The 24,736-nt window shown below is 39.8% G+C and overlaps 1 protein-coding gene across 7 annotated transcripts in view; it reads left to right on the top strand.

Annotated features, from left to right (window-relative positions):
- The window catches only part of TUT4 (terminal uridylyl transferase 4), a 128,630-nt gene extending 104,657 nt beyond the window's left edge, over window positions 1-23,973 (top strand). For 4 of the 7 annotated variants that reach the window (XM_057710870.1, XM_057710853.1, XM_057710846.1 and 1 more), the window contains 4 exons: window positions 480-580; window positions 10,622-11,069; window positions 21,751-21,909; window positions 23,330-23,793. In XM_057710870.1, the coding sequence (XP_057566853.1) occupies window positions 480-580; window positions 10,622-11,069; window positions 21,751-21,909; window positions 23,330-23,418 (797 nt within the window). In that variant the 3' untranslated portion in view covers window positions 23,419-23,793. Of the gene's footprint in view, window positions 1-479; window positions 581-10,621; window positions 11,070-21,750; window positions 21,910-23,240 lie in introns of all 7 variants that reach the window. The other 3 variants (XM_057710869.1, XM_057710864.1, XM_057710860.1) reach the window with 2 other exon arrangements.
- The last annotated feature ends 763 nt before the right edge of the window (window positions 23,974-24,736 follow it).

The following is a 24,736-nucleotide window of genomic DNA, read 5'->3' as shown; positions in this document are numbered from 1 at the left end:
CTTCTTTCCCCTCAAAAATAAATGAGAGATTTTTTTTCTGGGAACGTATAGGAGAAATTATATCTCTTCCCACTGCTTTTATGAGAGGGAGCTCTATTCCTGTTATATTTCATAAGGAATTTTATGAATTAGAAACCCAAATGAGAGTTTATTGAAAGAAAAAAACAAAATATTCTTGTTGCAGAAGTTATTTTTTTAAATAAATATATCGTCTCCTTTAGAAAAGCAGTATGACATTTGTTCTTGTTTTCAGGATCACTGTATTTTCTTATAATGCTCTAAGGATTGAGAAATGGCTTAACAACAACAACAAAAAAAGAGTTGTTAAAAGTCCTTCACTAACATAATCATAGTTTGAAAGTTCAAGTTTATAAAATCTCAGATTTGAGACTGTTGTACTGAAGAATGGAGTTTATTGATTGTCATTTCTCTGTTATTGTCTCTTATGTATTGAATTTCTTTTTGATGTCCTCTCTTAGCAGCCCAGCTGGTCCGCAATCTTGTAAATGCCCAACAGGTGGCTGGTTCAGCCCAGCAGCAAGGTGATCAGTCCATAAGGACTAGACAGTCCTCAGAATGTGTAAGTACTCTGCCTGCAGATGGGTTGGTCTTGGCAGGAAGATAGCACTGATTTTGGTGGGTGATAGGGCTGATCTTTCAGATTGGTAAATACAGTCTTCCAGATTACACAGTGCTTTCTAGAGTATTGCTTACTAGGCACATCAGCTAAAAAAGAGCATTACTTTTGGAGTAATGTAGATCTGGGTTTGTATCTATGGGCAAGCTGCTTAACTTCAGCAAACCTATTTCTTATTTGTAAGATAAGGTAACTACCAAATAAGGTTGTTTGTTGGATTAAAATAAAGTAATAACTTTGAGGTTTTAGGTTTTGTGTAATAGAAGAATATGAGTACCATTAATTAAAAATAGACCCCCAAATTGAGGTGTGTATTAAGGGTTTAGTACTGTTAGGGTTTAGTACATGCATGGCACTTCACTTGCTTGAAATTTTGTGTGTCTTCTCATTGTTGGTATGGATACCTAGTGAAATATATCCTATAAAAGACAGTAATTAATTAGAATTCAGATTCACGGGTCTCATATTAACTTTGCTGAGTTGCTCTAAACTTTGTCTAAATCTGTACTCACCTTGCATTTCTTTTTTTTTCTTTAAGATCTTTATTGGACTATAATTGCTTTACACTCTTGTACCAGTTTTTGAGGTACACCAAAGTGAATCAGCTGTATTTATACATATATCCCCATATCCCCTCCCTCCCACGATTCCCTCCCACCCTTCCTGTCCTGGCCCTCTAAAGCATCACCCATCATCAAGTTGATCTCCCTTTGTTATATAGCAGCTTCCCACTAACTGTCTGTTTTACATTTGGTAGTGTATCTATGTCTATGCTACTCTCTCACTTCATCCCAGTTTCCCCTTCGCCCCCCACTCCAGCCCTGTGTCCTCAAGTCCATTCTCTACATCTGCATCTCCACTCTTGCTCTGTCACTGGGTTCATCAGTACCATTTCTTCAGATTCCATATATATGAGTTAGCATACAGTATTTGTTTTTCTCTTTCTGGCTTACTTCACTCTGTATGACAGTCTCTAGGTCTATCCACCTCATTACATATAGTTCACTTTCGTTCCTTTTTATGGCTGAGTAATATTGCATTGTATATATGTGCCACATCTTCTTTATCCATTCATCTTTTGATGGGCATTTAGGTTGCTTCCATGTCCTGGCTATTGTAAATAGTGCTGCAGTGAATATTATGGTACATGTTTCTTTTTGGATTATGGTGTTCTCTGGGTATATGCCCAGTAGTGGGATTACTGGGTCATATGGTAGTTCCATTTTTAGTTTTTGAAGGAACCTCCAAACTGTTTTCCATAGTGGCTGTACCAACTTACATTCCCACCAACAGTGCAGGAGCGTTCCCTTTTCTCCACACCCTCTCCAACATTTATTGTTTCTAGATTTTTTGATGATGGCTATTCTGACCGGAGTGAGGTGATAACCTCATTGTGGCTTTGACTTGCATTTCTCTAATGATTGTGATGCTGAGCATCTTTTCATGTGTTTGTTAGCCATCTGCATATCTTCTTTGGAGAAATGTCTATTTAGGTCTTCTGCCCATTTGTGGATTGGGTTATTTGCTTTTTTGGTATTGAGCTGCATGAGCTGCTTGTATATTTTGGAGGTTAATTCTTTGTCCGTTGCTTCGTTGGCAAGTATTTTCTCCCATTCTGAGGGTTGTCTTCTTGTCTTGTTTATGGTTTTTTTCGCTGTACAAAAGCTTTTAAATTTCATTAGGTCCCATTTGTTTATTCTTGATTTTATTTCCATTATTCTAGGAGGTGGGTCACAAAGGATCTTGCTTAGATGTATGTCATAGAGTGTTCTGCCTATGTTTTCCTCTAAGAGTTTTATAGTGTCTGGCCTTCCATTTCTGTCTTTAATCCATGTTGAGTTTATTTTTGTGTATGGTGTTAGAAAGTGTTCTAATTTCATTCTTTGACGTGTAGCTGTCCTGTTTTCCCAGCGCCACTTATTGAAGAGGCTGTCTTTTTTCCATTGTATTTTCTTGCCTCCTTTGTCAAAGTTAAGGTGCCCATATGTGTTTGGGTTTACCTCTGGGTTCTCTATTCTGTTCCAATGATCTTCCTTTCTATTTTTGTGCCAGGACCATACTGTCTTGATCACTGTAACCTTGTAGTATAGTTTGAAGTCAGGAAGCCTGATTCCATCAACTCTGTCTTTCCTTCTCAAGATTGCTTTGGCTATTCGGGATCCTTTGTGTTTCCATGCAAATTGTAAGATTTCTTGTTCCAGTTCTGTGAAAAACCCATTGGTAATTTGATAGGGATTGCATTGAATCTGTAAATTGCTTTGGGTGAGATAGTCATTTTCATAATATTGATTCTTCCAATCCAAGAACATGGTATGTCCCTCCATCTATTTGTATCGTCTTTGATTTCTTTCATCAGTGTCTTATAGTTTTCTGCATACAGGTCTTTTGCCTCCTTCGGCAGGTTTATTCCTAGGTATTTTATTCTTTTTGTTGCAATGGTAAATGGGAGAGTTTCCTTAATTTCTCTTTCTGCTCTTCCGTTGTTAGTGTATAGGAATGCAAGAAATTTCTGTGCATTAATTTTGTATTCTGCTACTTTACTAAATTCATTGATTAGTGCTAGCAGTTTCCTGGTAGAGTCTTTAGGATTTTCTATGTATAGTATCATGTCATCTGCAAAGAGTGACAGTTTTACTTCTTTTCCAACTTGGATTCCTTTTATTTCTTTTTCTTCTCTGATTGCTGTGGCTAAAACTTCCAAAACTATGTTGAATAATAATGGTGAGAGTGGGCACCCTTGTCTTGTTTCTGTCCTTAGAAGGAATGCTTTCAGTTTTTGACCATTTAGAACGATGTTGGCTGTTGGTTTGTCATATATGACTTTTATTATGTTGAGGTAATTTCCTTCTCTGCCCATTTTCTGGAGAGTTTTTATCGTAAATGGATGTTGAATTTTGTCAAAAGCTTTTTCCACATCTATTGAGATTATCATATGGTTTTTATCCTTCATTTGTTAATATGGTGTATCACATTGATTGATTTACATATATTGAAGAATCCTTGCATCCCAGGGATAAACCCCACTTGATCATGGTGTGTGATCTTTTTAATGTGCTGTTAGATTCTGTTAGCTAGTATTTTGTTGAGGATTTTTGCATCTATATTCATCAGTGATATTGGCCTGTAATGTTCTTTTTTGTGACATCTTTGCCTGGTTTTGGTATCAGGGTGATGGTGGCCTTGTAGAATGAGTTTGGGAGTGTTCCTCCTTCTGCTATATTTTGGAAGAGTTTGAGAAGGATAGGTGTTAGCTCTTCTCTAAATGTTTGATAGAATTCGCCTGTGAAGTCATCTGGCTCTGGACTTTTGTTTGTTGGGAGATTTTTAATCACAGTCTTAATTTCCGTACTTGTGATTGGTCTGTTCATACTTTCTGTTTCTTCCTTGTTCAATCTTGGAAGATTGTACTTTGCTAAGAATGTATCCATTTCTTCCAGATTATCCAATTTATTGGCATATAGTTGCTTGTAGTAGTCTTTCATGATGTTTTGTATTTCTGCAGTGTCCATTGTTACTTCTCCTTTTTCATTTCTAATTCTGTTGATTTGCATCTCCTGCCTTTGTTTCCTGATAAGTTTGGCTAATGGTTTATCAATTTTGTTTATCTTCTCAAAGAAGTAGCTTTTAGTTTCATCTTTGCTAATGTTTCCTTCCTTTCTTTTTCATGTAGTTCTGATCTGATCTTTATGATTTCTTTCCTTCTGCTCACTTTGGGGTTTTTTTTGTTCTTCTTTCTCTAATTGTTTTAGGTGTAAGGTTAGGTTGTTTATTCGATATTTTTCTTGTTTCTTAAGATAGGACTGTATTGCTATAAAATTTCCTCTTAGAACTGCTTTTGCTGCGTCCCATAGGTTTTAGGTTGTTGTGTTTTCGTTGTCATTTGTTTCTAGATATTTTTTGATTTCCTCTTTGATTTCTTCAGTGATTTCTTGGACGTTTAATAGCGTATTGTTTAGTCTCCATGTATTTGTATTTTTCCCTGTAATTGATATCTAGTCTCACGGCGTTGTGGTCAGAGAAAATGGTTGATACGATCTCAATTTTTTTGAATTTGCCGAGGCTTGATTTGTGACCCAAGATGTGATCTATCCTGGAGAATGTTCCGTGTGCACTTGAGAAGAAAGTGTATTCTGTCATTTTTGGATGGAATGTCCTATAAATATCAATTAAGTCAAGATGGTCTAATGTGTCATTTAAAGCTTGTGTGTCCTTATTTATTTTCTGTTTGGATGATCTGTCCATTGATGTACGTGGGGTGTTCAAGTCTCCTACTATTATTGTGTTTCTGTTGATTTCCCCTTTTATGGCTGTTAGCATTTGCCTTATGTATTGAGGTGCTCCTGTGTTGGGTGCATAGATATTTACCATTGTTATATGTTCTTCTTGGATTGATCCCTTGATCGTTATGGAGTGTCCTTCGTTGTCTCTTGTAATAGTCTTTAAAGTCTAATTTTTCTGATATGAGTGTTGCTACTCCAGCCTTCTTTTGACTTCCATTTGCATGGAATATCTTTTTCCATCCCCTTACTTTCAGTCTACATGTGTCCCTTGGTCTGAAGTGGGTTTCTTGTAGACAGCATATGTAAGGGTCTTGTTTCTGTATCCATTCAGCCAGTCTGTGTCTTTTGGTTGGAGCATTCAATCTATTTACATTTAAGGTGATTATTGACATGTATGTTTCTATTACCATTCTCTTAATTGTCTTGGGTTGTTGTTGTAGGTCCTTTCCTTCTCTTGTGTTTCCTGCTTAGAAAAGTTCCTTTAGCACTTGTTGTAAGGGTGGTTTGGTGGTGCTGAATTCTCTTAACTTTTGCTTGTCTGTAAAGCTTTTGATTTCTCCGTTGAGTCTGAATGAGATTCGTGCCGGGTAGAGTATTCTTGGCTGTAGGTTTTTCTCTTTCAGGACTTTTAGTATATCCTGCCACTCCCTTCTTGCCTGCAGAGTTTCTGCAGAAAGATCAGCTGTTATCCTTATGGATTTTCCCTTATATGTTATTTTTTGCTTTTTCTCTAGCTGCTTTTAATATTTTTGTGTTTAATTTTTGTTATTATGATTAATATGTGCCTTGGTGTATTTCTCCTTGGGTTTATTCTGTATGGGACTCTCTGTGCTTCTTGGACTTGATTAATTATTTCCTTTCCCATGTTGGGGAAGTTTTCCACTATAACCTCTTCAAATATTTTCTCAGACCCTTTCTTTTTTTCTTCTTCTTCTGGGATGCCTATGATTTGAATGTTGGTGCGCTTACTGTTGTCACCGAGGTCTCTGAGACTGTCTTCCATTCTTTTTATTCTTTTTTCTCTTTCCTGCTCTGTGGCAGTTATTTCCCCCATTCTGTCTTCCACCTCACTTATTTGTTCTTCTGCCTCAGTTATTCTGCTGTTTATACCATCTAGAGTATTTTTAATTTCGGTTATTTTGTTATCTGTTACTGTTTGTTTGCTCTTTATTTCTTCTGAGTCCTTATTAACTGTTTCTTGTATTTTCTGTATTTTGTTATTGAGATTTTGGATCATCTTTACTACCATTACTCTGAATTCTTTTTCAGGCAATTTTTCTACTTCCTTTTCATTTATGTGCTCTCGTGTATTTTTACCTTGTTCCTTCATCTGTGACATTTTTTTTTGTCGCCTCATTTCTCCCCCGCCACCCTTGGATGGGCGGGATTGTGTTCCTGTCCCACTGGGTGTTTGGCCTGAGGTTTCAAGCACTGGAGTTTGTAGGATGTTGAGTATAGCTGGGTCTCGGTGTTGAGCTGAGAACCTCTGGGAGACCTCACTCTGATGAATATTCCCTGGGGACTGGGTTTCCCTGTTAGCCCAATGTTTTGGACTCAGAGCTCCCACCTCAGGAGCTTAGGCCTGACCCTGGGCTGGTGAATCAACATCCCACAAGCTGTGTGGAGCAGGAAAACAAAAAAAATTAAAAAAAAAAAAAAAAAAAAGAACAGCAGAACAATAGCAAGATAAAAAAAATACAATAATAGGAAACTAACAGATGTGTTAGAAAAAATTAAAAAAAAAAAACAAAAAAGATGGAGCAACAACTGGAAGTTAAAAGAACTGCAATAGCCTAATTGAGGAGGTGGGAAGAAAAAAAAATGAAAAAGAAAAAAAAAAGCCAGAAAGGGCTGTGGCTGTGGGGGTGGGGCTTAGGCAAGAGGTGGAGAGGTTAGGCAGTGGGCAGGGCCTACACTTTGAAAACACCCTAGGGGTGGTGGGGAATGCGGCTTAGGCCCATTGAGGCAGAGAGGCCCAGGAATGCCTCTGGTACTGAGGGCAAAGGACCAGTTGAGGTACCCAGCAGGGTCCCTGGGCTTGAGTTGGTGGAAGAAATGCTAGGCACCTCTCCCAGTCCTCCAGTCACCGAGGGTCACTCCCCCTTGGGTTCTCTTCTTTCTCACCTCCTCCCTCCTATTCCCCTAGGACCCACACAGCTGCAAGGGGCACTGGAAGGCAAGAGGCTAGACTCTGACACCCAACAGGCTTCCCAGGGCCAACTGGGCTAGGGTAATGCCTGCGGCACTTCCCCAGATCTCCCAGTCTTGCAGGGTCCCTGTCTGCCTCTCTTCCTCTCCCCTGTTCCCCACTCTTCTGGGTCCCAAGCAGCTGGAGGGGGCCCTGGAGTGTGAAAGACCAGGTCTGTGAGCCTAGCAGGCTTCCCAGGGCTAGTGGGCAGGGAAAATACCCTCTCCTCCTCGCTTGATCCTCCAATCTCAGAAGGCTCCCTCCCCTGCCCGCCTTTCCTCTTCTCCTCTGCTTTCCTTGTATACCCCTAGGACCAGTGAGACCTAGAGGAGCCCCTGGAGGACTGAAGACCAGGCCTGGGGGCACAACAAGCCTCCTGGTGCCAAATGGGTAGGGAGATTTCCCACAGTGTCTTCCCTCATCCTCTGGTCCTGCAGGGTTCCCCCCAGTGCTGTCTGCCTCTCTTCCTCTTCTCTCCTCCCTCCCTCCCTCGCTCCCACGCCTGTACGACCCACTCAGCTGGAGAGGCCGAGGGACCAGACTGAGGAGCCCAGCAGGCCTGCCAGGCCCAAGTGGGCAGGGGAAAGGTCCTCCACACCTCCCCAGTCCTCTGCTCCTGGAATGTCCCACCACCCGTTTGCCTCTCTTCCTTTTCCCCTGCCACACTCCTGTGCCCCTGGGACCAGCGTGTCTGGGAGGGGACCCTGGAGAGTTGGGAGACCAGGCCCAGGAGCCCAGCAGGCTTCCTGGGCCAGTGGGCAGCAGAAATGCCTTCCACTCCTCCCCCATCCTCTGATCCCAGAGGGTCCCTCCCCCTTTCTGCCTCTCTTCTTTTCCCCCCACTGCTTCCTTCCTGTACTTCTAGGACCAACGGCCCGGAGGACCCTTGAAGGTGGAGGACCCGCCCGGAAGAAATACCCAGAGGCTCTTCCCCTATTCTGCCCTGGAGAGATCCCTTCCCACCCCCACTGTTGGCATCTCTCCCTCCCCGTCCCCCTTCCCCCCCCCCCCCCACCCCCAGGATCCTTGTGCTGGAGGTGGGCCCAGAGAGTGAAGGACCGGGCCTGGGAGTCCAGTCGGCCTCCCTGGCCAAGAGGGCAGGCGAAACGACCTCATGCCTCCCTGTTCCCCCGCCCCCCCATCTCAAAGCCCCCACCTGTAGGCCTCTCCACCTCCTCGCTCCTCCTCCCTCCTTCCCACACTCCGAGGACCCAGGTGGCCCGGAGGGGGCCTTGGAGGGTGGGGGACCCTGCTGGGGATCCCAGCAGGCTCCCAAGCCTGGGAGCTCAGCAGGCCTCCTGGCCTCCTGTCCTCCTGGGCAGGAGAAACCCAGTTGTGGTTTCGCGATCTCCCGAGCCCCCAACAGTCCCTCCAGGCGGGAACCTCCCCCTTCAGCCAGCCATCCCCCAGGGGCGCCGGTTCCGTCAGGCTTCCCCTTCCCCACCCCCCTGACTTCCCCCAGGTCCTACCCAGTTGCTCTGGGGTTCCTGGGGTCTCCTTGGGCCTCAGGTCCCCCTCCGGCCTCTCTGCATTTCTTAAATTAATAGTTAGATACTAATTGAATGGTTACTCTAAATCTGATACTGTGCTTTAGGGCTTCACACCTATTATCACGTTTAATCCTTTGAATGGCCATGTGAAGTGGGAGGTATTGGTATGATGAAATTTTGCAAATTGGGAAGCTGAGAATAACAGAAATTAAAAGATTCAAACCCAGGTCTATGTAGCTTCAAAGCTGTTCACTGTTAAACATGCTAAATCTGATGTGATCTGTATTTTAGAAAAATTCTTAGAGCATTTGAAGAGCGGTAGTAGGGCTTGACTTGGAAAAACATTTAGGAGGCCACTAACCCTACCTCAAACATTTGAATATTTAGTACTATATGCCTGACAGTTTCATAAAAGTTATATAATAACAATCATATTAACTAATATTTATTGAGTGCTGTGTGCTATATATGCATTCTTTCTTCCCGTTTATTATAAAATATTTTTAAAAATATTGAAAAAGTACAGAAAGTAATAAACATCCATGCACTACCACCAGGCTTTAACAATTCTTAATGTTTTGTTATTTTTGATTTATTAAAAAATTACCCACAGTTGACAACCTCTATGCATTCCTCTTGGATGCTGTTGCCCATCTTAAAACCTTCCTACCATTCCTTCCTTGCTACTAAGATGTATCTGCTGTTCTGAATTTGGTGTTTATATTTTTGACATGTATTGTAATTAATCTTCACAAAAGCCTATGATGTAGATTCTATTATTATTTATACCTTATGGGTGAAGAAACTGAGATTTAAGTTTCTTGCATGAGGTCAGCAGACACTTGGAACCAGAACTTGTATCCTTAGGTTCTGTCTCCAAAACCTGTGTTCTAACCACTTTTTTATGGTGCCCCTAACTTTCATCCTCTGCTTCCAAGTGCTCACTTTTTTTTCACCTGAGATTTGGGTAAGAGTGACTAATGGACATTGCTATTTGGAGGTTTCACAAAAGCACTTCAGCTTCAACATGTCTAGAATGTAGCTTATATTTCTTTCCAACTCCCCAGGTTTGCCTCTTCCTCCTGTGTTCTCCATCTCATTGAATGATCTTGCTATCTATCTAGCTTCCTGAACTACTACTCCTCCCTAAACCTCCACATCCAGTCAGTCACAAGGTCCTGTTGTTTCTATCTGTAGAAAATAGCTCACAACCATTTGCTTCCCTAGCCTAGGCAACCATCATTTCAGGTTCCAATTACTTTGAAAGGCCATGTGTTTTTATACCTGTAGACCTTTAATTATGTTGTTTCCTCTAACTGAATCTTCCCTTCTTCCATACCCTCTTTTATCAGACAGATTTCTGTTTATATTGAGTCTTAGCTTAAAGGTCACTTTAGGAATATTTCCTTGATTTCCACTTTCCTTCATCTTATCTTCCCTCCTTCTCCCAAAGTGGGTTTTAGGTGTTCCTGCTCTGGGATTTCATTATACACTATACAGTCTTTATCATAGTAATTATTATACTTTATTATGACTGCTTATGTAATATTTATCTGTTCCTCCTCTTTTCCTCCCATTGACTTTAAGCTTTATGAAGGCATATGTTACTATTGTATTTTTAATACCTAGAACAATGCCCAGTACATAATTTACACTCAGTAAGTGCTTGTTGAGGAGCTGAATGAAAGTGACTGTGAGATATTTAAATGTAAATTTCTAGTTAAAAGTGGAATTGTGGGTTCTCCATGATGGCTGTGATGTCTGGGCTCTCTCTTCTTTGGGGAGTGAAAAGGTTTATGAGATAAAATTTATGTGAGAAAGGGTTTGAGAACCATGGGAAAAACTCTACCTTCATATAAAAGGAGGTTCTGTTATTATTTGTTACTATATATATCATAGAGGTCTATTTATAATAGTCTAATGAAATAACTCCATAGTTTTATATTTTGATAATCTCTGCTTTTATAAAATTAAGATGTTTGTAAATTAATTTTAAAATATATCTTTTTTTTTTTTCTCTTTGCAGTCTGATTCACCATCTTATTCTCCTCAGCCCCAGCCATTTCCTCAGAACTCTTCCCAATCCACTGCCATTACCCAGCCTCCGTCCCAGCCAGGATCCCAGCCCAAGCTTGGTCCTCCTCAGCAGGGAGGCCAGCCCCCTCATCAGGTCCAGATGCCTATGTATAACTTTCCTCAGTCACCACCAGCTCAGTATTCTCCCATGCACAATATGGGATTGTTGCCAATGCATCCCCTCCAGATCCCTGCCCCATCCTGGCCTATTCATGGCCCAGTGATCCATTCTGCACCAGGCAGTGCCCCCAGCAATATTGGCCTGAACGATCCCAGCATCATCTTTGCACAGCCTGCTGCCAGACCTGTGGCGATCCCTAGCACCTCTCATGATGGACACTGGCCTCGTACAGTGGCTCCAAATTCCCTGGTGAACAATGGAACAGTGGGGAATTCGGGTAACCCTTCCTTTCTTCTTTTGTATCTGTCTGTCTGTAGAAAGGTTGAATGATTGGTATTATTGGTTGAACCTGGGAAGTAAATGTGAGGAAAAGGATGGCAAGTAATATTTGTGGAGGGGTAGTATAACATTAGATAAAGGGTAAAGAGTATGGGCTGTGGATTCAGACTGCCTGGATTTGAATCCTGGTTCTGTCATTTATTAAGTGGCATTGGGCAGTTGCTTAATCTCTTCATGCATTGGTTTCATCTGTAAAATAGGTGCATTAATAGCACCTAACTCACAGGGATGTTGTGAATATTAAGTGGGGTAAGAAACATAAATGTTAGTTATTATTTTATTACTATTTTAAATTTGCTTGGTGTAGGTATTATTAGCACTCATTTTATAGTTAAGGAAATTGAAGGGTTAAAAAACTTAACTATCAGGTTTCCTAGGTGGCACAGTGGTTAAGAATCCGCCTGCCTGTGCGGGGGAAGTGGGTTCAATCCCTGCTCCAGGAAGATCCCACGTGCCAAGGAGCAACTAAGCCCGTGTGCCACAGCTATTGAGCCTGCTGCTTTAGAGCCCATGAGCCACAACTGTTGAGCCCATGTGCTGCAACTGCTGAAGCCCACGTGCCTAGAGCCCATGCTATGCAACAAGGGAAGCCACAACAATGAGGAGCCCACGCACCACAACAAAGAGTAGCCCCCACTCATCACAACTAAAGATAGCCCGTGCGGCAAAAAAAGACCCAACACAGCCAATAAAATAAATAAATAAATAAAAACAAAAACCAAAAAAAACTTAACTATCATGTTATCATAATCATAGTAGATCCAAGATTTAAACCAGTTTCTTTCTTCAAAACCTGTAATCTTTGCCCTAGACTCTTACTATCTTTTAGTAAGGAGCAATCTTTTAAAAAGAAAAAGATTAGTAGTACTTTGTAGCTTAAGAAAGAATAGTTTTTTTACTGTTATCTAAGTAATGCATATTTTTTGTAGAGCATTTGAAAAAGAAAAAATCATATATAGGGGCTTCCCTGGTGGCACAGTGGTTAGGAATCCGCCTGCCAATGCAGGGGACACAGGTTCAATCCCTGGTCCAGGAGGATCCCACATGCTGTGAAGCAGCTGGGCCCATGTGCCACAACTACGGAGCCTTCCCTCTAGAGCCCACGAGCCACAGCTGTTGAGTCCATGTGCCACAACTACTGGAGCCTGTGCTCTACAACAAGAGAGGCCACTGCAGTGAGAAGCCCATGCACCACAATGAAGAGTAGCCTCCATTCACCACAACTAGAGAAAGCATGTGCACAGCAACAAAGACCCAATGCAGCCAATTAATTAATGTAAAAAAAAGAGAGAGAAAATCATATATAATCTCAATTCCTAGACAGAACTGCTCGGAAATACTTTGGTATATTACCATCCAGTCATTTTTTTATCTTTGTATATTTAAAAATAGTTGATAAGTGCATTAATCTAGTTTTATATGTAGATTTTTAGTGATAATTATTTTTATTTTTAAAACTCTTATTATGGAGACTTCCGTGGTGGCTCAGTGGTTAAGAATCCGCCTGCCAATGCAGGACACATGGGTTCAATCCTTGGTCCTGGAAGATCCCACATGCCGTGGAGCAACTAAGCCCATGCTTACTGAGCCTGTGCTCTAGAGCCCACAAGCCACAACTGTTGAGCCCATGTGCCACAACTATTGAAGCCTGCACGCCTGAAGCACATGCTCCGCAATGAGAAGCCACTGCAATGAGAAGCCCACGCACTACAACTGAGTAGCCCCTGCTTGCTGCAACTAGAGAAAGCCTGTGCGCAGCAAAAAAGACCCAATGCAGCCAATAAATAAATAAATACATAAATTTATTGGAAAAAGAAACAAAAAATCTGTTATTATGGATAGTTTGAAATGTCATCAGGAGAGAATAAAGTATAATGAACCCCCCCCCCCCAATTACCCAGATTTAACACTTAGCAATATTTTCTGTTTACTGTTTGTGATTCTTCTATAATTTACTGTGATTCTTTTCCTTATTAACTACTTGATTATCCTGAAATATTGTTTGTATAGGAAATGTAGACTAAAAGCTTGATTCTTTCCCTTTATCAGTTTACAAAATAATTTTAGTGATAATTTTGAACATGTTTAAATATGTTATTCCTTAAAGCACTATGATGAAGGAGGAATCTCTGATCTCTTTTTGAATAATACAGATAATATATTTTGCTGAGCAGAAATTCCAGAATGTGGGAACTCATTTAGATTTCCAGGATCAAAGGATATATGTCATAAACGGTCATTCTAATGCAGCCTCTGCTTCTCTCATTCAACAGATTACTGTGTGCACACGATATGCACTGTGATAGTTACTAAGTTATGTAACCATGACGACAGACCCAGTGCTTTGCTTTTTGATATATTGACTCAGTTTTAACAGTTTTAACTCCTTCCTCTCCCTACTTCCTTGATCTCTATTTCAGCTTTAATGAAGTAATTAACATCCTACAAACACATGGTACTCTTTTTTTTTTTTAAGAACTTTTATTAAGAACAGTTAACATACAATAAACTGCATATATTTAGAGTGTACAATTTGGTATCACAGTTTGCCAATTCATTCCCCCCACGCCATCCCTCCCCACTTTTCCCACTTGGTGTCCATATGTTTGTTCTCTACATCTGTGTCTCTATTTCTGCCTTGCAAATCGGTTGATTTGTACCATTTTTCTATATTGTGCATGTATGTGTTAATATACGATGTTTGTATTTCTCTTGCTGACTCACTTCACGCTGTATGACCGTCTCTAGGTCCATCTGTGTCTCTAAAAATGTCCCAGTTTCATTGCTTTTTACAGCTGAGTAATATTCCATTGTATATATGTGTCACATCTTTTTTATCCATTCATCTGTTGATGGACATCTAGGTTGCTTCCATGTCCTGGCTATTGTATACAGTGCTGCAGTGAACATTGGAGTGCGTGTGTCTTTTTGAATTATGGTGTTTGCTGGGTATGTGCTCAGCAGTGGGATTGCTGGGTCATGTGGTAGGTCTATTTTTAGTTTTTCAAGGAACCTCCATACTGTTCTCCACAGTGGCTGTATCAATTTACATTCCCACCAACAGTGCAAGAGCGTTCCCTTTTCTCCACACCCTGTCTAGCCTTTACTGTTTGTAGATTTTCTGATGATGCCCATTCTAACCGGTGTGAGGTGATACCTCATTGTAGTTTTGATTTGCATTTCTCTAATAATTAGGGATGTTGAGCAGCTTTTCATGTGCCTCTTGGTCATCCGTATATCTTCTTTGGAGAAATGCCTATTTAGGTCTTCTGCCCATTTTTTGATTGGGTTGTTTGTTTTTTTGATATTGAGCTGCGTGAACTGTTTATATACTTTCGAGATTAATCCTTTGTCTGTTGATTCATTTGCAAATATTTTCTGCCATTCTGAGGGTTGTCTTTTCGTCTTGCTTATAGTTTCCTTTGCTGTGCAGAAGCTTTGAAGTTTCATTAGGTCCCACTTATTTATTTTTGTTTTCATTTCCATTATTCTAGGGGGTGGATCAAAAAAGATCTTGCTGTTATTTACGTCAAAGAGTGTTATTCCTATGTTTTCCTCTAGAAGTTTTATAGTGTCTGGCCTTACATTTAGGTCTTTAAGCCATTTTGAGTTTATTTTTGTGTATGGTGTTAGGAAGTGTTCTAATTTCATTCTTTTCCATGTAGCTGTCCAGTTTTCCCAGCACCACTTATTGAAGAGGCTGCCTTTTCTCCATTGTATATCCTTGCCTCCTTTGTCATAGATTAATTGACCATAGTTTATCTCTGGGCTTTCTATGCTGTTCCACTGATCTATATTTCTATTTTTGTGCCAGTACCATACTATCTTGATCACTGTGGCCTTGTAGTAGCCTGAAGTCAGGAAGCCTGATTCCACCAACTCTGTCTTTCCTTCTCAAGATTGCTTTGGCTCTTCGGGGTCTTTTGCGTTTCCATACAAATTGTAAAATTTCTTGTTCTAGTTCTGTGAAAAATGCCATTGGTAATTTGATGGGGATTGCACTGAATCTGTAAATTGCTTTTGGTAATATAGTCATTTTCACATTGTTGATTCTTCCAATCCAAGAACATGGTATGTCCCTCCATCTGTTTGTATCATCTTTGATTTCTTTCATTAGTGTCTTATAGTTTTCTGCGTAGAGGTCTTTTACCTCCTTGGTTAGGTTTATTCCTAGGTATTTTATTCTTTTTGTTGCAAAGGTGAATGGGATTGTTTTCTTAATTTCTCTTTCTGATCTTTCATTGTTAGTGTATAGAAATGCAAGAGATTTCTGTGTGTTAATTTTGTATCCTGCAACTTTACCAGATTCATTGATTAGCTCAAGTAGTTTTCTGGTGGCATCTTTAGGATTTTCTATGTTTAGTATCATGTCATCTGCAAACAGTGACAGTTTTACTTCTTCTTTTCCAATTTGGATTCCTTTTATTTCTTTTTCTCCTCTGATTGCTGTGGCAAGGAATTCTAAAACTATGTTGAATAGTAGTGGCGAGGGTGGACATCCTTGTCTTGTTCCTGATCTTAGAGGGAATGCTTGCAGTTTTTCACCATTGAGAACAATGTTTGCTGTGGGTTTGTCATATATGGCCTTTATTATGTTGAGGTAGGTTCCCTCTATGCCCACCTTCCGGAGAGTTTTTATCATAAATGGGTGTTGAATTTTGTCAAAAGCTTTTTCTGCATCTATTGAGATGATCATGTGGTTTTTATCCTTCAGTTTGTTAATATGGTGTATCACATTGATTGATTTGCATATGTTGAAGAATCCTTGCATTCCAGGGATAAACCCCACTTGATCATGGGGTATGATCCTTTTAATGTGCTGTTGGATTCTGTTGGCTAGTATTTTGTTGAGGATTTTTGCATCTATATTCATCAGTGATAATGGCCTGTAATTTCTTTTTTTTTTTTGTAGTATCTTTTTCTGGTTTTGGTATCAGGGTGATGGTGGCCTCATAAAATGAGTTTGGGAGTGTTCCTTCCTCTGCAATGTTTTGGAAGTTTGAGAAGGATGGGTGTTAGCTCTTCTCTAAATGTTTGATAAAATTCACCTGTGAATCCATCTGGTGCTGGACTTTTGTTTGTTGGGAGATTTTTAATCAGAATTTCAATTTCATTACTTGTGATTGGTCTGTTCATATTTTCTGTTTCTTCCTGATTCAGTTGTGGAAGGTTATAACTTTCTAAGAATCTGTCCATTTCATCCAGGTTGTCCATTTTATTGGCATATAGTTGCTTGTAGTAGTCTCTTATGGTGCTTTTTATTTCTGTGGTGTCCATTTTAACTTCTCCTGTTTCCTTTCTAATTTTATTGATTTGAGTCCTCTCCCACTTTTTCTTGATGAATCTTGCTAGAGGTTTATCAATTTTATTTATCTTCTCAAAGAACCAGCTTTTAGTTTTATTGATTTTTGCTATTGTTTTCTTTGTCTCTATTTCATTTATTTCTGCTCTGATCTTTATGATTTTTCTCCATCTACTAACTTTGGGTTTTGTTTGCTCTTCTTTCTCTAGTTTCTTTAGGTGTAAGGTTAGATTGTTTATTTGGGATGTTTCTTGTTTCTTGAGGTAGGATTGTATTGTTGTAATCTTCCCTCTTAGAACTGCCTTTGCTGCATCCCATAAGGTTTGGATCGTTGTGTTTTCATTTTCATTTTGATTTCCTCTTTGATTTCTTCAGTGATTTCTTGGTTATTAAGTAGTGTATTGTTTAGCCTCCATATGTTTGTGTTTTTTACAGTTTTTTCCTGTAATTGATTTCTAATCTCATAGTGTTGTGGTTGGAAATGATGCTTGATACGATTTCAATTTTCTTGAATTTACCAAGGCTTGACTTATGACCCAAAATGTGATCTGTCGTGGAGAATGTTCCACATGCACTTGAGAAGAATGTGTAATCTGCTGTTTTTGGATGTAATGTCCTATAGATATCTATTAAATCAAGCTGATTTACTGTGTTATTTAAAGCTTGTGTTTCCTTATTAATTTTCTGTCTGGATGATCTGTCCACTGGTGTAACTGGGGTGTTAAAGTCCCCCACTATGATTGTGTTACTCTCGATTTCCTCTTTCATAGTTGTTAGCATTTGCCTTATGTATTGAGGTGCTCCTATATTGGGTGCATATATATTTATAATTGTTATCTCTTCTTTTTGGATTGATCCCTCAATCTTTATGTAGTGTCCCTTCTTGCCTCTTGTAACATTTTTTTATTTTAAAGTCTATTTTGTCTTATATGAGTATCACTACTCCAGTTTTATTTTGGTTTCCATTTGCATGGAGTATCTTTTTCCATCCCCTCAGTTTCAGTCTGTATGTTTCCCTAGGTCTGAAGGGGGTCTCTTGTAGACAGCATATATGTGGGTCTTGCTTTTGTATCCATTCATCCAGTCTGTGTCTTTTTGTTGGGGCATTTAGTCCATTTACATTCATGGTAATTATCGATATGTATGTTCCTATTACCATTTTCTTAATTCTTTTGTTTATGTTTCTGTAGGTCCTTTTCTTCTCTTATGTTTCCCACTTAGAGACGTTTCGTTAGCATTTGTTGTAGGGCTGGTTTGGTGGTGCTGAATTCTCTTAGCTGTTGCTTGTCTGTAAAGCTTTTGATTTCTGCATCGAATCTGAATGGGATCCTTGCTGGGTAGAGTATTCTTGGTCGTAGGTTCTTCCCTGTCATCACTTTAAATATATCATGCCACTCCCTTGTGGCCTATAGAGTTTCTGCTTAGAAATCAGCTGTTAACCTTATGGGAGTTCCTGTGTATGTTATTTGTCCTTTTTCCCTTGTTGCTTTTAATAACTTTTCTCTGTCTTTAATTTTTGTCAATTTGACTACTATATGTCTTGGCGTGTTTTTCCTTGGTTTATCCTGCCTGGGACTCCCTGCCCTTCTGGGACTTGGTAGCTATTTTCTTTCCCATGTGAGGGAAGTTTTCAACTAGAATCTCTTCCGGTATTTTCTCGGGTCCTTTCTCTCTCTCTTCGCCTTCTGGGACCCCTATAACGCTAATGTTGATGTGTTTAACATTGTCCCAGAGGTCTTTTAGACTGTCTTCAGTTCTTTTCATTCTTTTTTCTTTATTCTGTTCCGTATAAGTGATGATCACCATTCTGTCTTCCAGGTCACTTATTCGCCCTTCTGCCTCAGTGAATCTGCTATTGGTTCCTTCTAGTGTATTTTTCATTTCAGTTATTGTGTTGCATATCTCTCTTTGTTTGTTCTCTAATTCTTCTAGGTCTTTGGTAAACTTTTCTTGCAACTTTTTGATTTTTGCATCCAGTCTTTTTTCAAAGTCCTGGGTCATCTTCACCCTTATTATTTTGAATTCTTTTTCTGGAAGGGTGCCTGTCTCCTCTTCATTTACTTGTTTTTCTGGCGTTTTATCTTGTCCCTTCATCTGGTACAAAGTCTTTTGCCTTTTCATCTTCTCTGTCTTTCTGTGGCTGTGGTTTTCATTTCCACAAAATGAAATACTGCTGATACTGCTTGATTCTCCTGTCTGCCCTCTTGTGGAGGAAGCTATCTAGGAGACTGGTGGGTGCTTTGTGATGGGAGGGAGTGATGATGGGTTGGGTTGGGTGGGTGGAGCTCAGTAAAGCTTTAATCCTATTTGGTGAGCAGAGCTCAGTGAAACTTTAATCTGCTTGTCTGGAAATGGGTGGGGCTGTGTTCCCACCTTGTTGGCTGTTTGGCCTGAGGCTACCCAGCACTGTAGCTTACAGGCTCATTGATGGGGCTAATGGCGGACTCATGGAAGGCTCACGCTAGTGAGCACTTCCCAGAGCCCCTGCTGCCAGTGTCTCTGTCTCCTCGGTGAGCCACAGCTGCCCCCCACCTCTGCAGGCAACCCTCCAACACCAGCAGGTAGGTCTGGTTCAGCCTCCTTTGGGGTCACTGCTCCTTCCCCCTGGGTCCTGGTGAGCATACTTTTTTGTGTGCCCTCCAAGAGTGGAGTCTCCATTTCCCCCAGTCCTGTGGAGGTCCTGCAGGCAAATCCCGCTGGCTTTTAAGTCTGATTCTCTGGGATTTCCTCCCTCCGTTGCTGGACCCCCAGGTTAGGACGCCTGAGGTGGGGCTCAGAACGCTCACTTTAGTGGGTGGACTTCTGTGGTATAACTGCTCTCCAGCTTGTGAGTCACCCCCCCCCCCCCAGCATTTATGGGATTTGATTTTAACACGATTGCACCCCTCCTACCATCTCATTGCGGCTCTCCTTTGTCTCTGGATGTGGGGTGTCTTTTTTGGTGAGTTTCAGTGTCTTTCTGTCGATGATTATTCAGCAGTTAGTTGTAATTCCGGTGCTCTTGCAAGAGGGAGTGAGCGCACGTCCTTCTATTCCGCCATCTTGATTCCTCCCAAACATATGGTACTCTTACCCTTGATTATTTACCTGAGTTGTTTCCTCTACCTGAAATGTCCTCTCCATTAACTCTCCTCTTCACTCTCACCTCCTGCTTTGCTCCAGAGCTTGGTGAACTTACTCATCCTCTATTTTACAATTTAGATTACTTTTTTCAGGAAGTATTTAATTCTTGTTGATCCTGTCCTCCAGTTGTATTAGGTATCATTTCTTTCCTCCATGTTTCCTTAATATCCATCTTATAACACTTGTCTTACTGTGCTGAAATCGCCTGTTTACTTGTTTGCATAACGCATTAGACTGAACTTTTCGTGGTTATGAATTGTTTCGTGTCTGTTCTTGTCTCCCTAGTGTCCAGTATAGTGCCTGGTGTAAGGCAGATACATTATTTGTATAATGTATAATTGTTATAAATTGTTACTCAGCAAATATTTATTATTTGTTGGATGGGTACACAACTCTTAGTTAATATTACAGCTAAAGTTAACATTATGTTAAAAATGGAAAGTGGATGGGGATATATTAAAATGATAATAGTGGTTGTATTAGAGTAGAAGGTTGTGTGAGTTTTTCCCCCCATTTTTCAAATTATCTTTAAAGATACTTTTTCAGACTATCTCTAATTGTATTATGAAAATATTTGGTTGTGAACAGTGGCCAAGAGAGGTTGCAGTATATTCTAAAAAATACCCTTTTATGTTAAAACAATTCTCAACTGGTCCGGACCTCAATAATGTATACCTAGTCTTATTTTTTGTAAACTCTGAGCTCTACAGTTTCAGCTCTTAGTTGTAACTTGACTTTTTGAACTTGTAGTGAACCAGCTGCTTTGTTTACCTGGTTACCTCCTGAGAAGACTGAGCTTGGACTGTGGGCTAGTATCCTCCCTATCCTGTACCTCTTAACTTCCTTCTAGGATGTTTAGTGAATAAGGGCAGTGTCTTTCAGGTTATTTCTTGCCACATTGTGGTCCTGAATGAGAAAAGCCACCAGAAATGATCCATAAGATTCAGGGACTGCTGTTTGAAAGACGTACTTAAAGATAGATCTTAAAGGGAAGTAGATTGGTGGGGGTGTTTTAGGGGTGGTTTGCCATTGAAAGAATATGACTCATATTTTTTGAGTTCCTCCTACTTAATATGCCAGAATTTGTGTAAGACAATTTATTTTTGTTGTCTTATTTAATCCTCACAACAACCTGGGTTCATAATTAAATCTTAGTAATTTTTGTAACTGGTGTTTAAACTTAGACCTGTTTGGCGCCAATGCCAGGATTTCAACCATTTCACCACAATGCCCCAGCATCTAGTAGGATCTCCTTCCAGGCCAAGATATAATTGATTCTAGGACAGTTGACATTGTCTTTAGGATAAAATGTAAGCTCCTTAATGACGTACTAAGGTTCTTGGAAATATAGATCCTACCTGCCTGCCCAGCCTTTTTCTCTTACTGCTTCCTTCCTTTATCTCTGTCTCTGTATTGCCAGTTGTTCTGCAGCTTCCCAAACTTGCTGTACTTTCCTGCTTCCTGGCTTTTGAACACACTGTTCCTTCTGTCTAAAATGCCCTCCTTGTCCTATTATGCCTAACTTGTTCCTCAATTTAGGGCTTCACTGGTGGCGCAGTGGTTAAGAATTCACCTGCCAATTCAGGGGACATGGGTTTGAGCCCTGGTCCGGGAAGATCCCGCATGCCACAGAGCAACTAAGCCCGTGCGCCGCAACTACTGAGCCTGTGTTCTAGAGCCCACAAGCTGTAACTACTGAGTCCATGTGCCACAACTACTGAAGCCCACGCCTAGAGCCCTTGCTCTGCAACAAGAGAAGCCACTGCAGTAAGAAGTCTGCACACTGAAACGAAGAGTAGTCCCTGCTGTCCGCAACCACACAAAGCCTGCATGCAGCAACGAAGACCCGACTCGGCCAATAAATTTTTTAAAAAAAATTAATTAATTAAAAAAACTCAATCATTTTAGAAAAATCCTCTCTGTCCTTGAACATTTGAGTTAGTCCCCTCTTTAGATATCTTCCACCAATCTGTTATAGCAATTACCACTTATTGTGTGTGTTTTCTTAAGTGTTTTTTTAATGAATAATTTGAGAACAATTGCAGTGTTTTATTCCTTAAAATTTTTTTTGGTATCATCTGCTTTTAACATATTTTTTGGTCAGTGGTAGATACTCAGTGTTTGTGGAATGAAGGAATTTGAATGAACAAAGTGATGTTTTAAAATATGTCTTTCCTTTATTGTTGAAATGCAGAACCAGGATTTCCAGGACTAAATCCTCCAATTCCTTGGGAACATGCACCACGACCCCATTTCCCTCTTGTCCCAGCTTCGTGGCCTTATGGTTTGCATCAGAACTTCATGCATCAGGGAAGTGCCAGATTTCAGCCCAACAAACCTTTCTATACTCAAGGTACCATTGCTTATGTATTTGTTACAGGCTGGGTGGGTTTTGTTCTGGGACAAGGAGCCTTTGTAAAGGCCAGGATCTAGGAGTGAAAATTTGTGAATTTAGTAGATACTTATTGAGAGAGCATACTGTGTGTCAGATTGTGCTGGGTACTTATTGCTCAAGCAAGAATTAAATAAAACCCCTATTCTTAATGTATATTTTATTAGGGAAGCCAGACATGTAAAATAGACAAGAATAGGAGCTTAGAGGAATCAGTTAACTTTGCCCTAGCAGAGAGAGCAGGATATGGACACCAGGAATCAAATCACACAATATTTTGACATTTGAACTAGATCTTGAAAGAGATAAATGGGATTGTTTTTCCTAGAGATTATGTAGAGATTAGAGAGGAGGAGTGCTCTTAGCTGAGGCAGTAATATATGCAAAGTCACTGAGTTTTGCCTCAGTGAAAAGTATAGGAGAGAAAAGAACATAATAGGACTAGATGAGGTAAATGGGAAAATGTGTAGGTGGTGAGGCTAGAGAAGGTAGGCTGAGGCCATATTATGAAGGAGTTTGGACTTAGTAAGTGGTGGGGATCTAATAGAAGTTTTTGAGTTGAGTAGTGACGTCAGATTTGTTTAGTAAAACTAAGTCTTGAATGACATTAGAAATGATTATATTCTGTTGGTGCTAATGTACCAATAATGGCTTTGATCTAAGTAATGAATAGCATTTTATCTAGCCTACTTGCCTCAGTTCAAATAGGGAATGTCTGAGTCTGGCCTTCAGCTCTTGGTTAACTTAGGAGTTAAAAAAACTAGAGTCAGAGTTAATACAGTTAAACTAGGAGTTCAAGAAATTAAAGAAAGGCACTCTGGGAATTTTGACTAAATAACTTTTAAGGGGAAGCCCCTGGTATGATTATCAGGCTTGATACACTTAAGCCTTCCTAAACTATCCATGTACTTGGTGGGGCATTGCTGTGTTATATAGAATGGCAGAACCTTGACTATGGCTGGTTTCTTCTGAGCAAAGAACTGGGGCTGAGGGCAATTACTGTTGGTCATACAAGCCCTTTTTGGGGAGGGAGAAAGTCTGAAGTTCTTCCCTGGTGGATTTTTTTTTTCCCCTAATTCCTCCCCTCCCATCTCTCTTTTTTGTCTCCTCTCTTTTCTTTCACATACCCAATTTCCTTCCTTCCTTCTCCCCTCACTAAATGTTTTGACATGTTGCATCTCCTCTTTAGTATATTAATGAAAAAAAGAGAACTAGCTACAAGTTAATTCTAAGGAGTTGTCAGGTAAATAGGCACAAGCCTTTCAGTTTCCTGTCTGTGTTGTATCCAACAGACAGATGTGCCACCCGTCGGTGTAGAGAGCGTTGTCCCCACCCACCAAGAGGAAACGTGTCGGAGTAATGCGAGTCCATTTTCTTTCAGCTGGTCTACCGATGCACAGCAACCAGCCAATCCTGCTGTCTCAAGGGTATCCGTACCTCAGTGTCAGTTACATTCAGCAGAAAAAGTGACATTTAATGGAAAGCAAAACAAATCAGGTCCTGATTTAAAATTTTAACACATTTAGATAGCTTATTTAAATTCTAAGACTGTTTTTAAAAACTGTATTATTTGTATATAAATATGGACTATAGTTTTTACTAGTATCACCAAATTGAGTGATACAAATTTCATCTATTTTATTACCCTATTTTTAAGGGAATTTTATGTTTTGTTTAACCTTGATGAATTGTATAAAGAGAGAATTTAAAAATTACATTCTTTATTTTCTATTAGCTGTATTCATACTTTGGTTGCTTCAGACTTTATATATATTGTTCTTAAGAATTAGGAAAGACTTTCATGTGTTTTAAATTTGTCACTTCTATTCTTTACAGAACCTTGTAGTGCCAAAAACTTTTTAAAAGGTAAAAAAAAAATAATAAAATTAAACTTCAACATGAAGATTTAGAATTTTTTCTTTTACATTCTTGTATATTGAAAATATTCAGACTTGAACAGAAATTTGCTTTTGTCTGTATTTGAAGTAATTCTATTTTAAGTTAATAAATCTTTTTGACAAGAGTCAAATTTGGTTAATTCATCTGGTTGTATAGATGATAGGAATATAACAGTTCAGAGGTTTTACTCTCAGTGAGTATTCTAAATCACAGACTTAGTTTTAGAAAAATATCTAAGAATCTTCGTTATTTTATTGAATCTTCACCCATATGAGCAGGTGCTATCACATTTTATCATTGGAAAAACTGAGGTGTAAAACAAAATGAATTCTAAAGTTAGTACAGTTATGTGTTGGAAATAGAATTGAAACAGATCTTTTGAAGTAGAGTTTTTAAATACTGAAACTGATACTGACAGAGTGGAGGGAAGGTAATTCTTGTTTACTGAGGAACTAATATGTGCCAGACTATCCATTCTGAGTCCTGTACTACTGCCTGGAAGGTACACTTTTGAGGATGGTGTTTACCAATAATGCCTTGTGATCAGTGATTATAGTTGGATTTCAAACTTGTGTTGTTGGTGGGAGATTTTCTAGTTTTTGGTACTATACATTGAGGTGAGGTCATCTTGTGTAAACAACTCAAAGATATTTGCCAGGGATTTTAGACTAAATGATGCTTTAGATTTGGCAATCTGCAGAGTAAGTAAATACAGAAAATGTATTTTAAGAACAGTATATTATCTTTGTTCTGCTTCCTCACATGCATTCCTTAAATAGGAGAGAGCACTTGGGCTTTTGCCATATTTTCCAACATGGAAGGAAGATGCTTGAAATCTACTGCAGGAGGTTGAAGGCTTTCCTGTTGTATTTGTAACCCTGGAAAGGCA

This window comes from Hippopotamus amphibius, chromosome 1 (genome assembly GCF_030028045.1).
Source record: "Hippopotamus amphibius kiboko isolate mHipAmp2 chromosome 1, mHipAmp2.hap2, whole genome shotgun sequence".
Taxonomy (NCBI): domain Eukaryota; kingdom Metazoa; phylum Chordata; class Mammalia; order Artiodactyla; family Hippopotamidae; genus Hippopotamus; species Hippopotamus amphibius.
The sequence above is the reverse complement of the archived record's forward strand: the minus strand, read 5'-3'. Positions and strand labels throughout refer to the sequence as shown.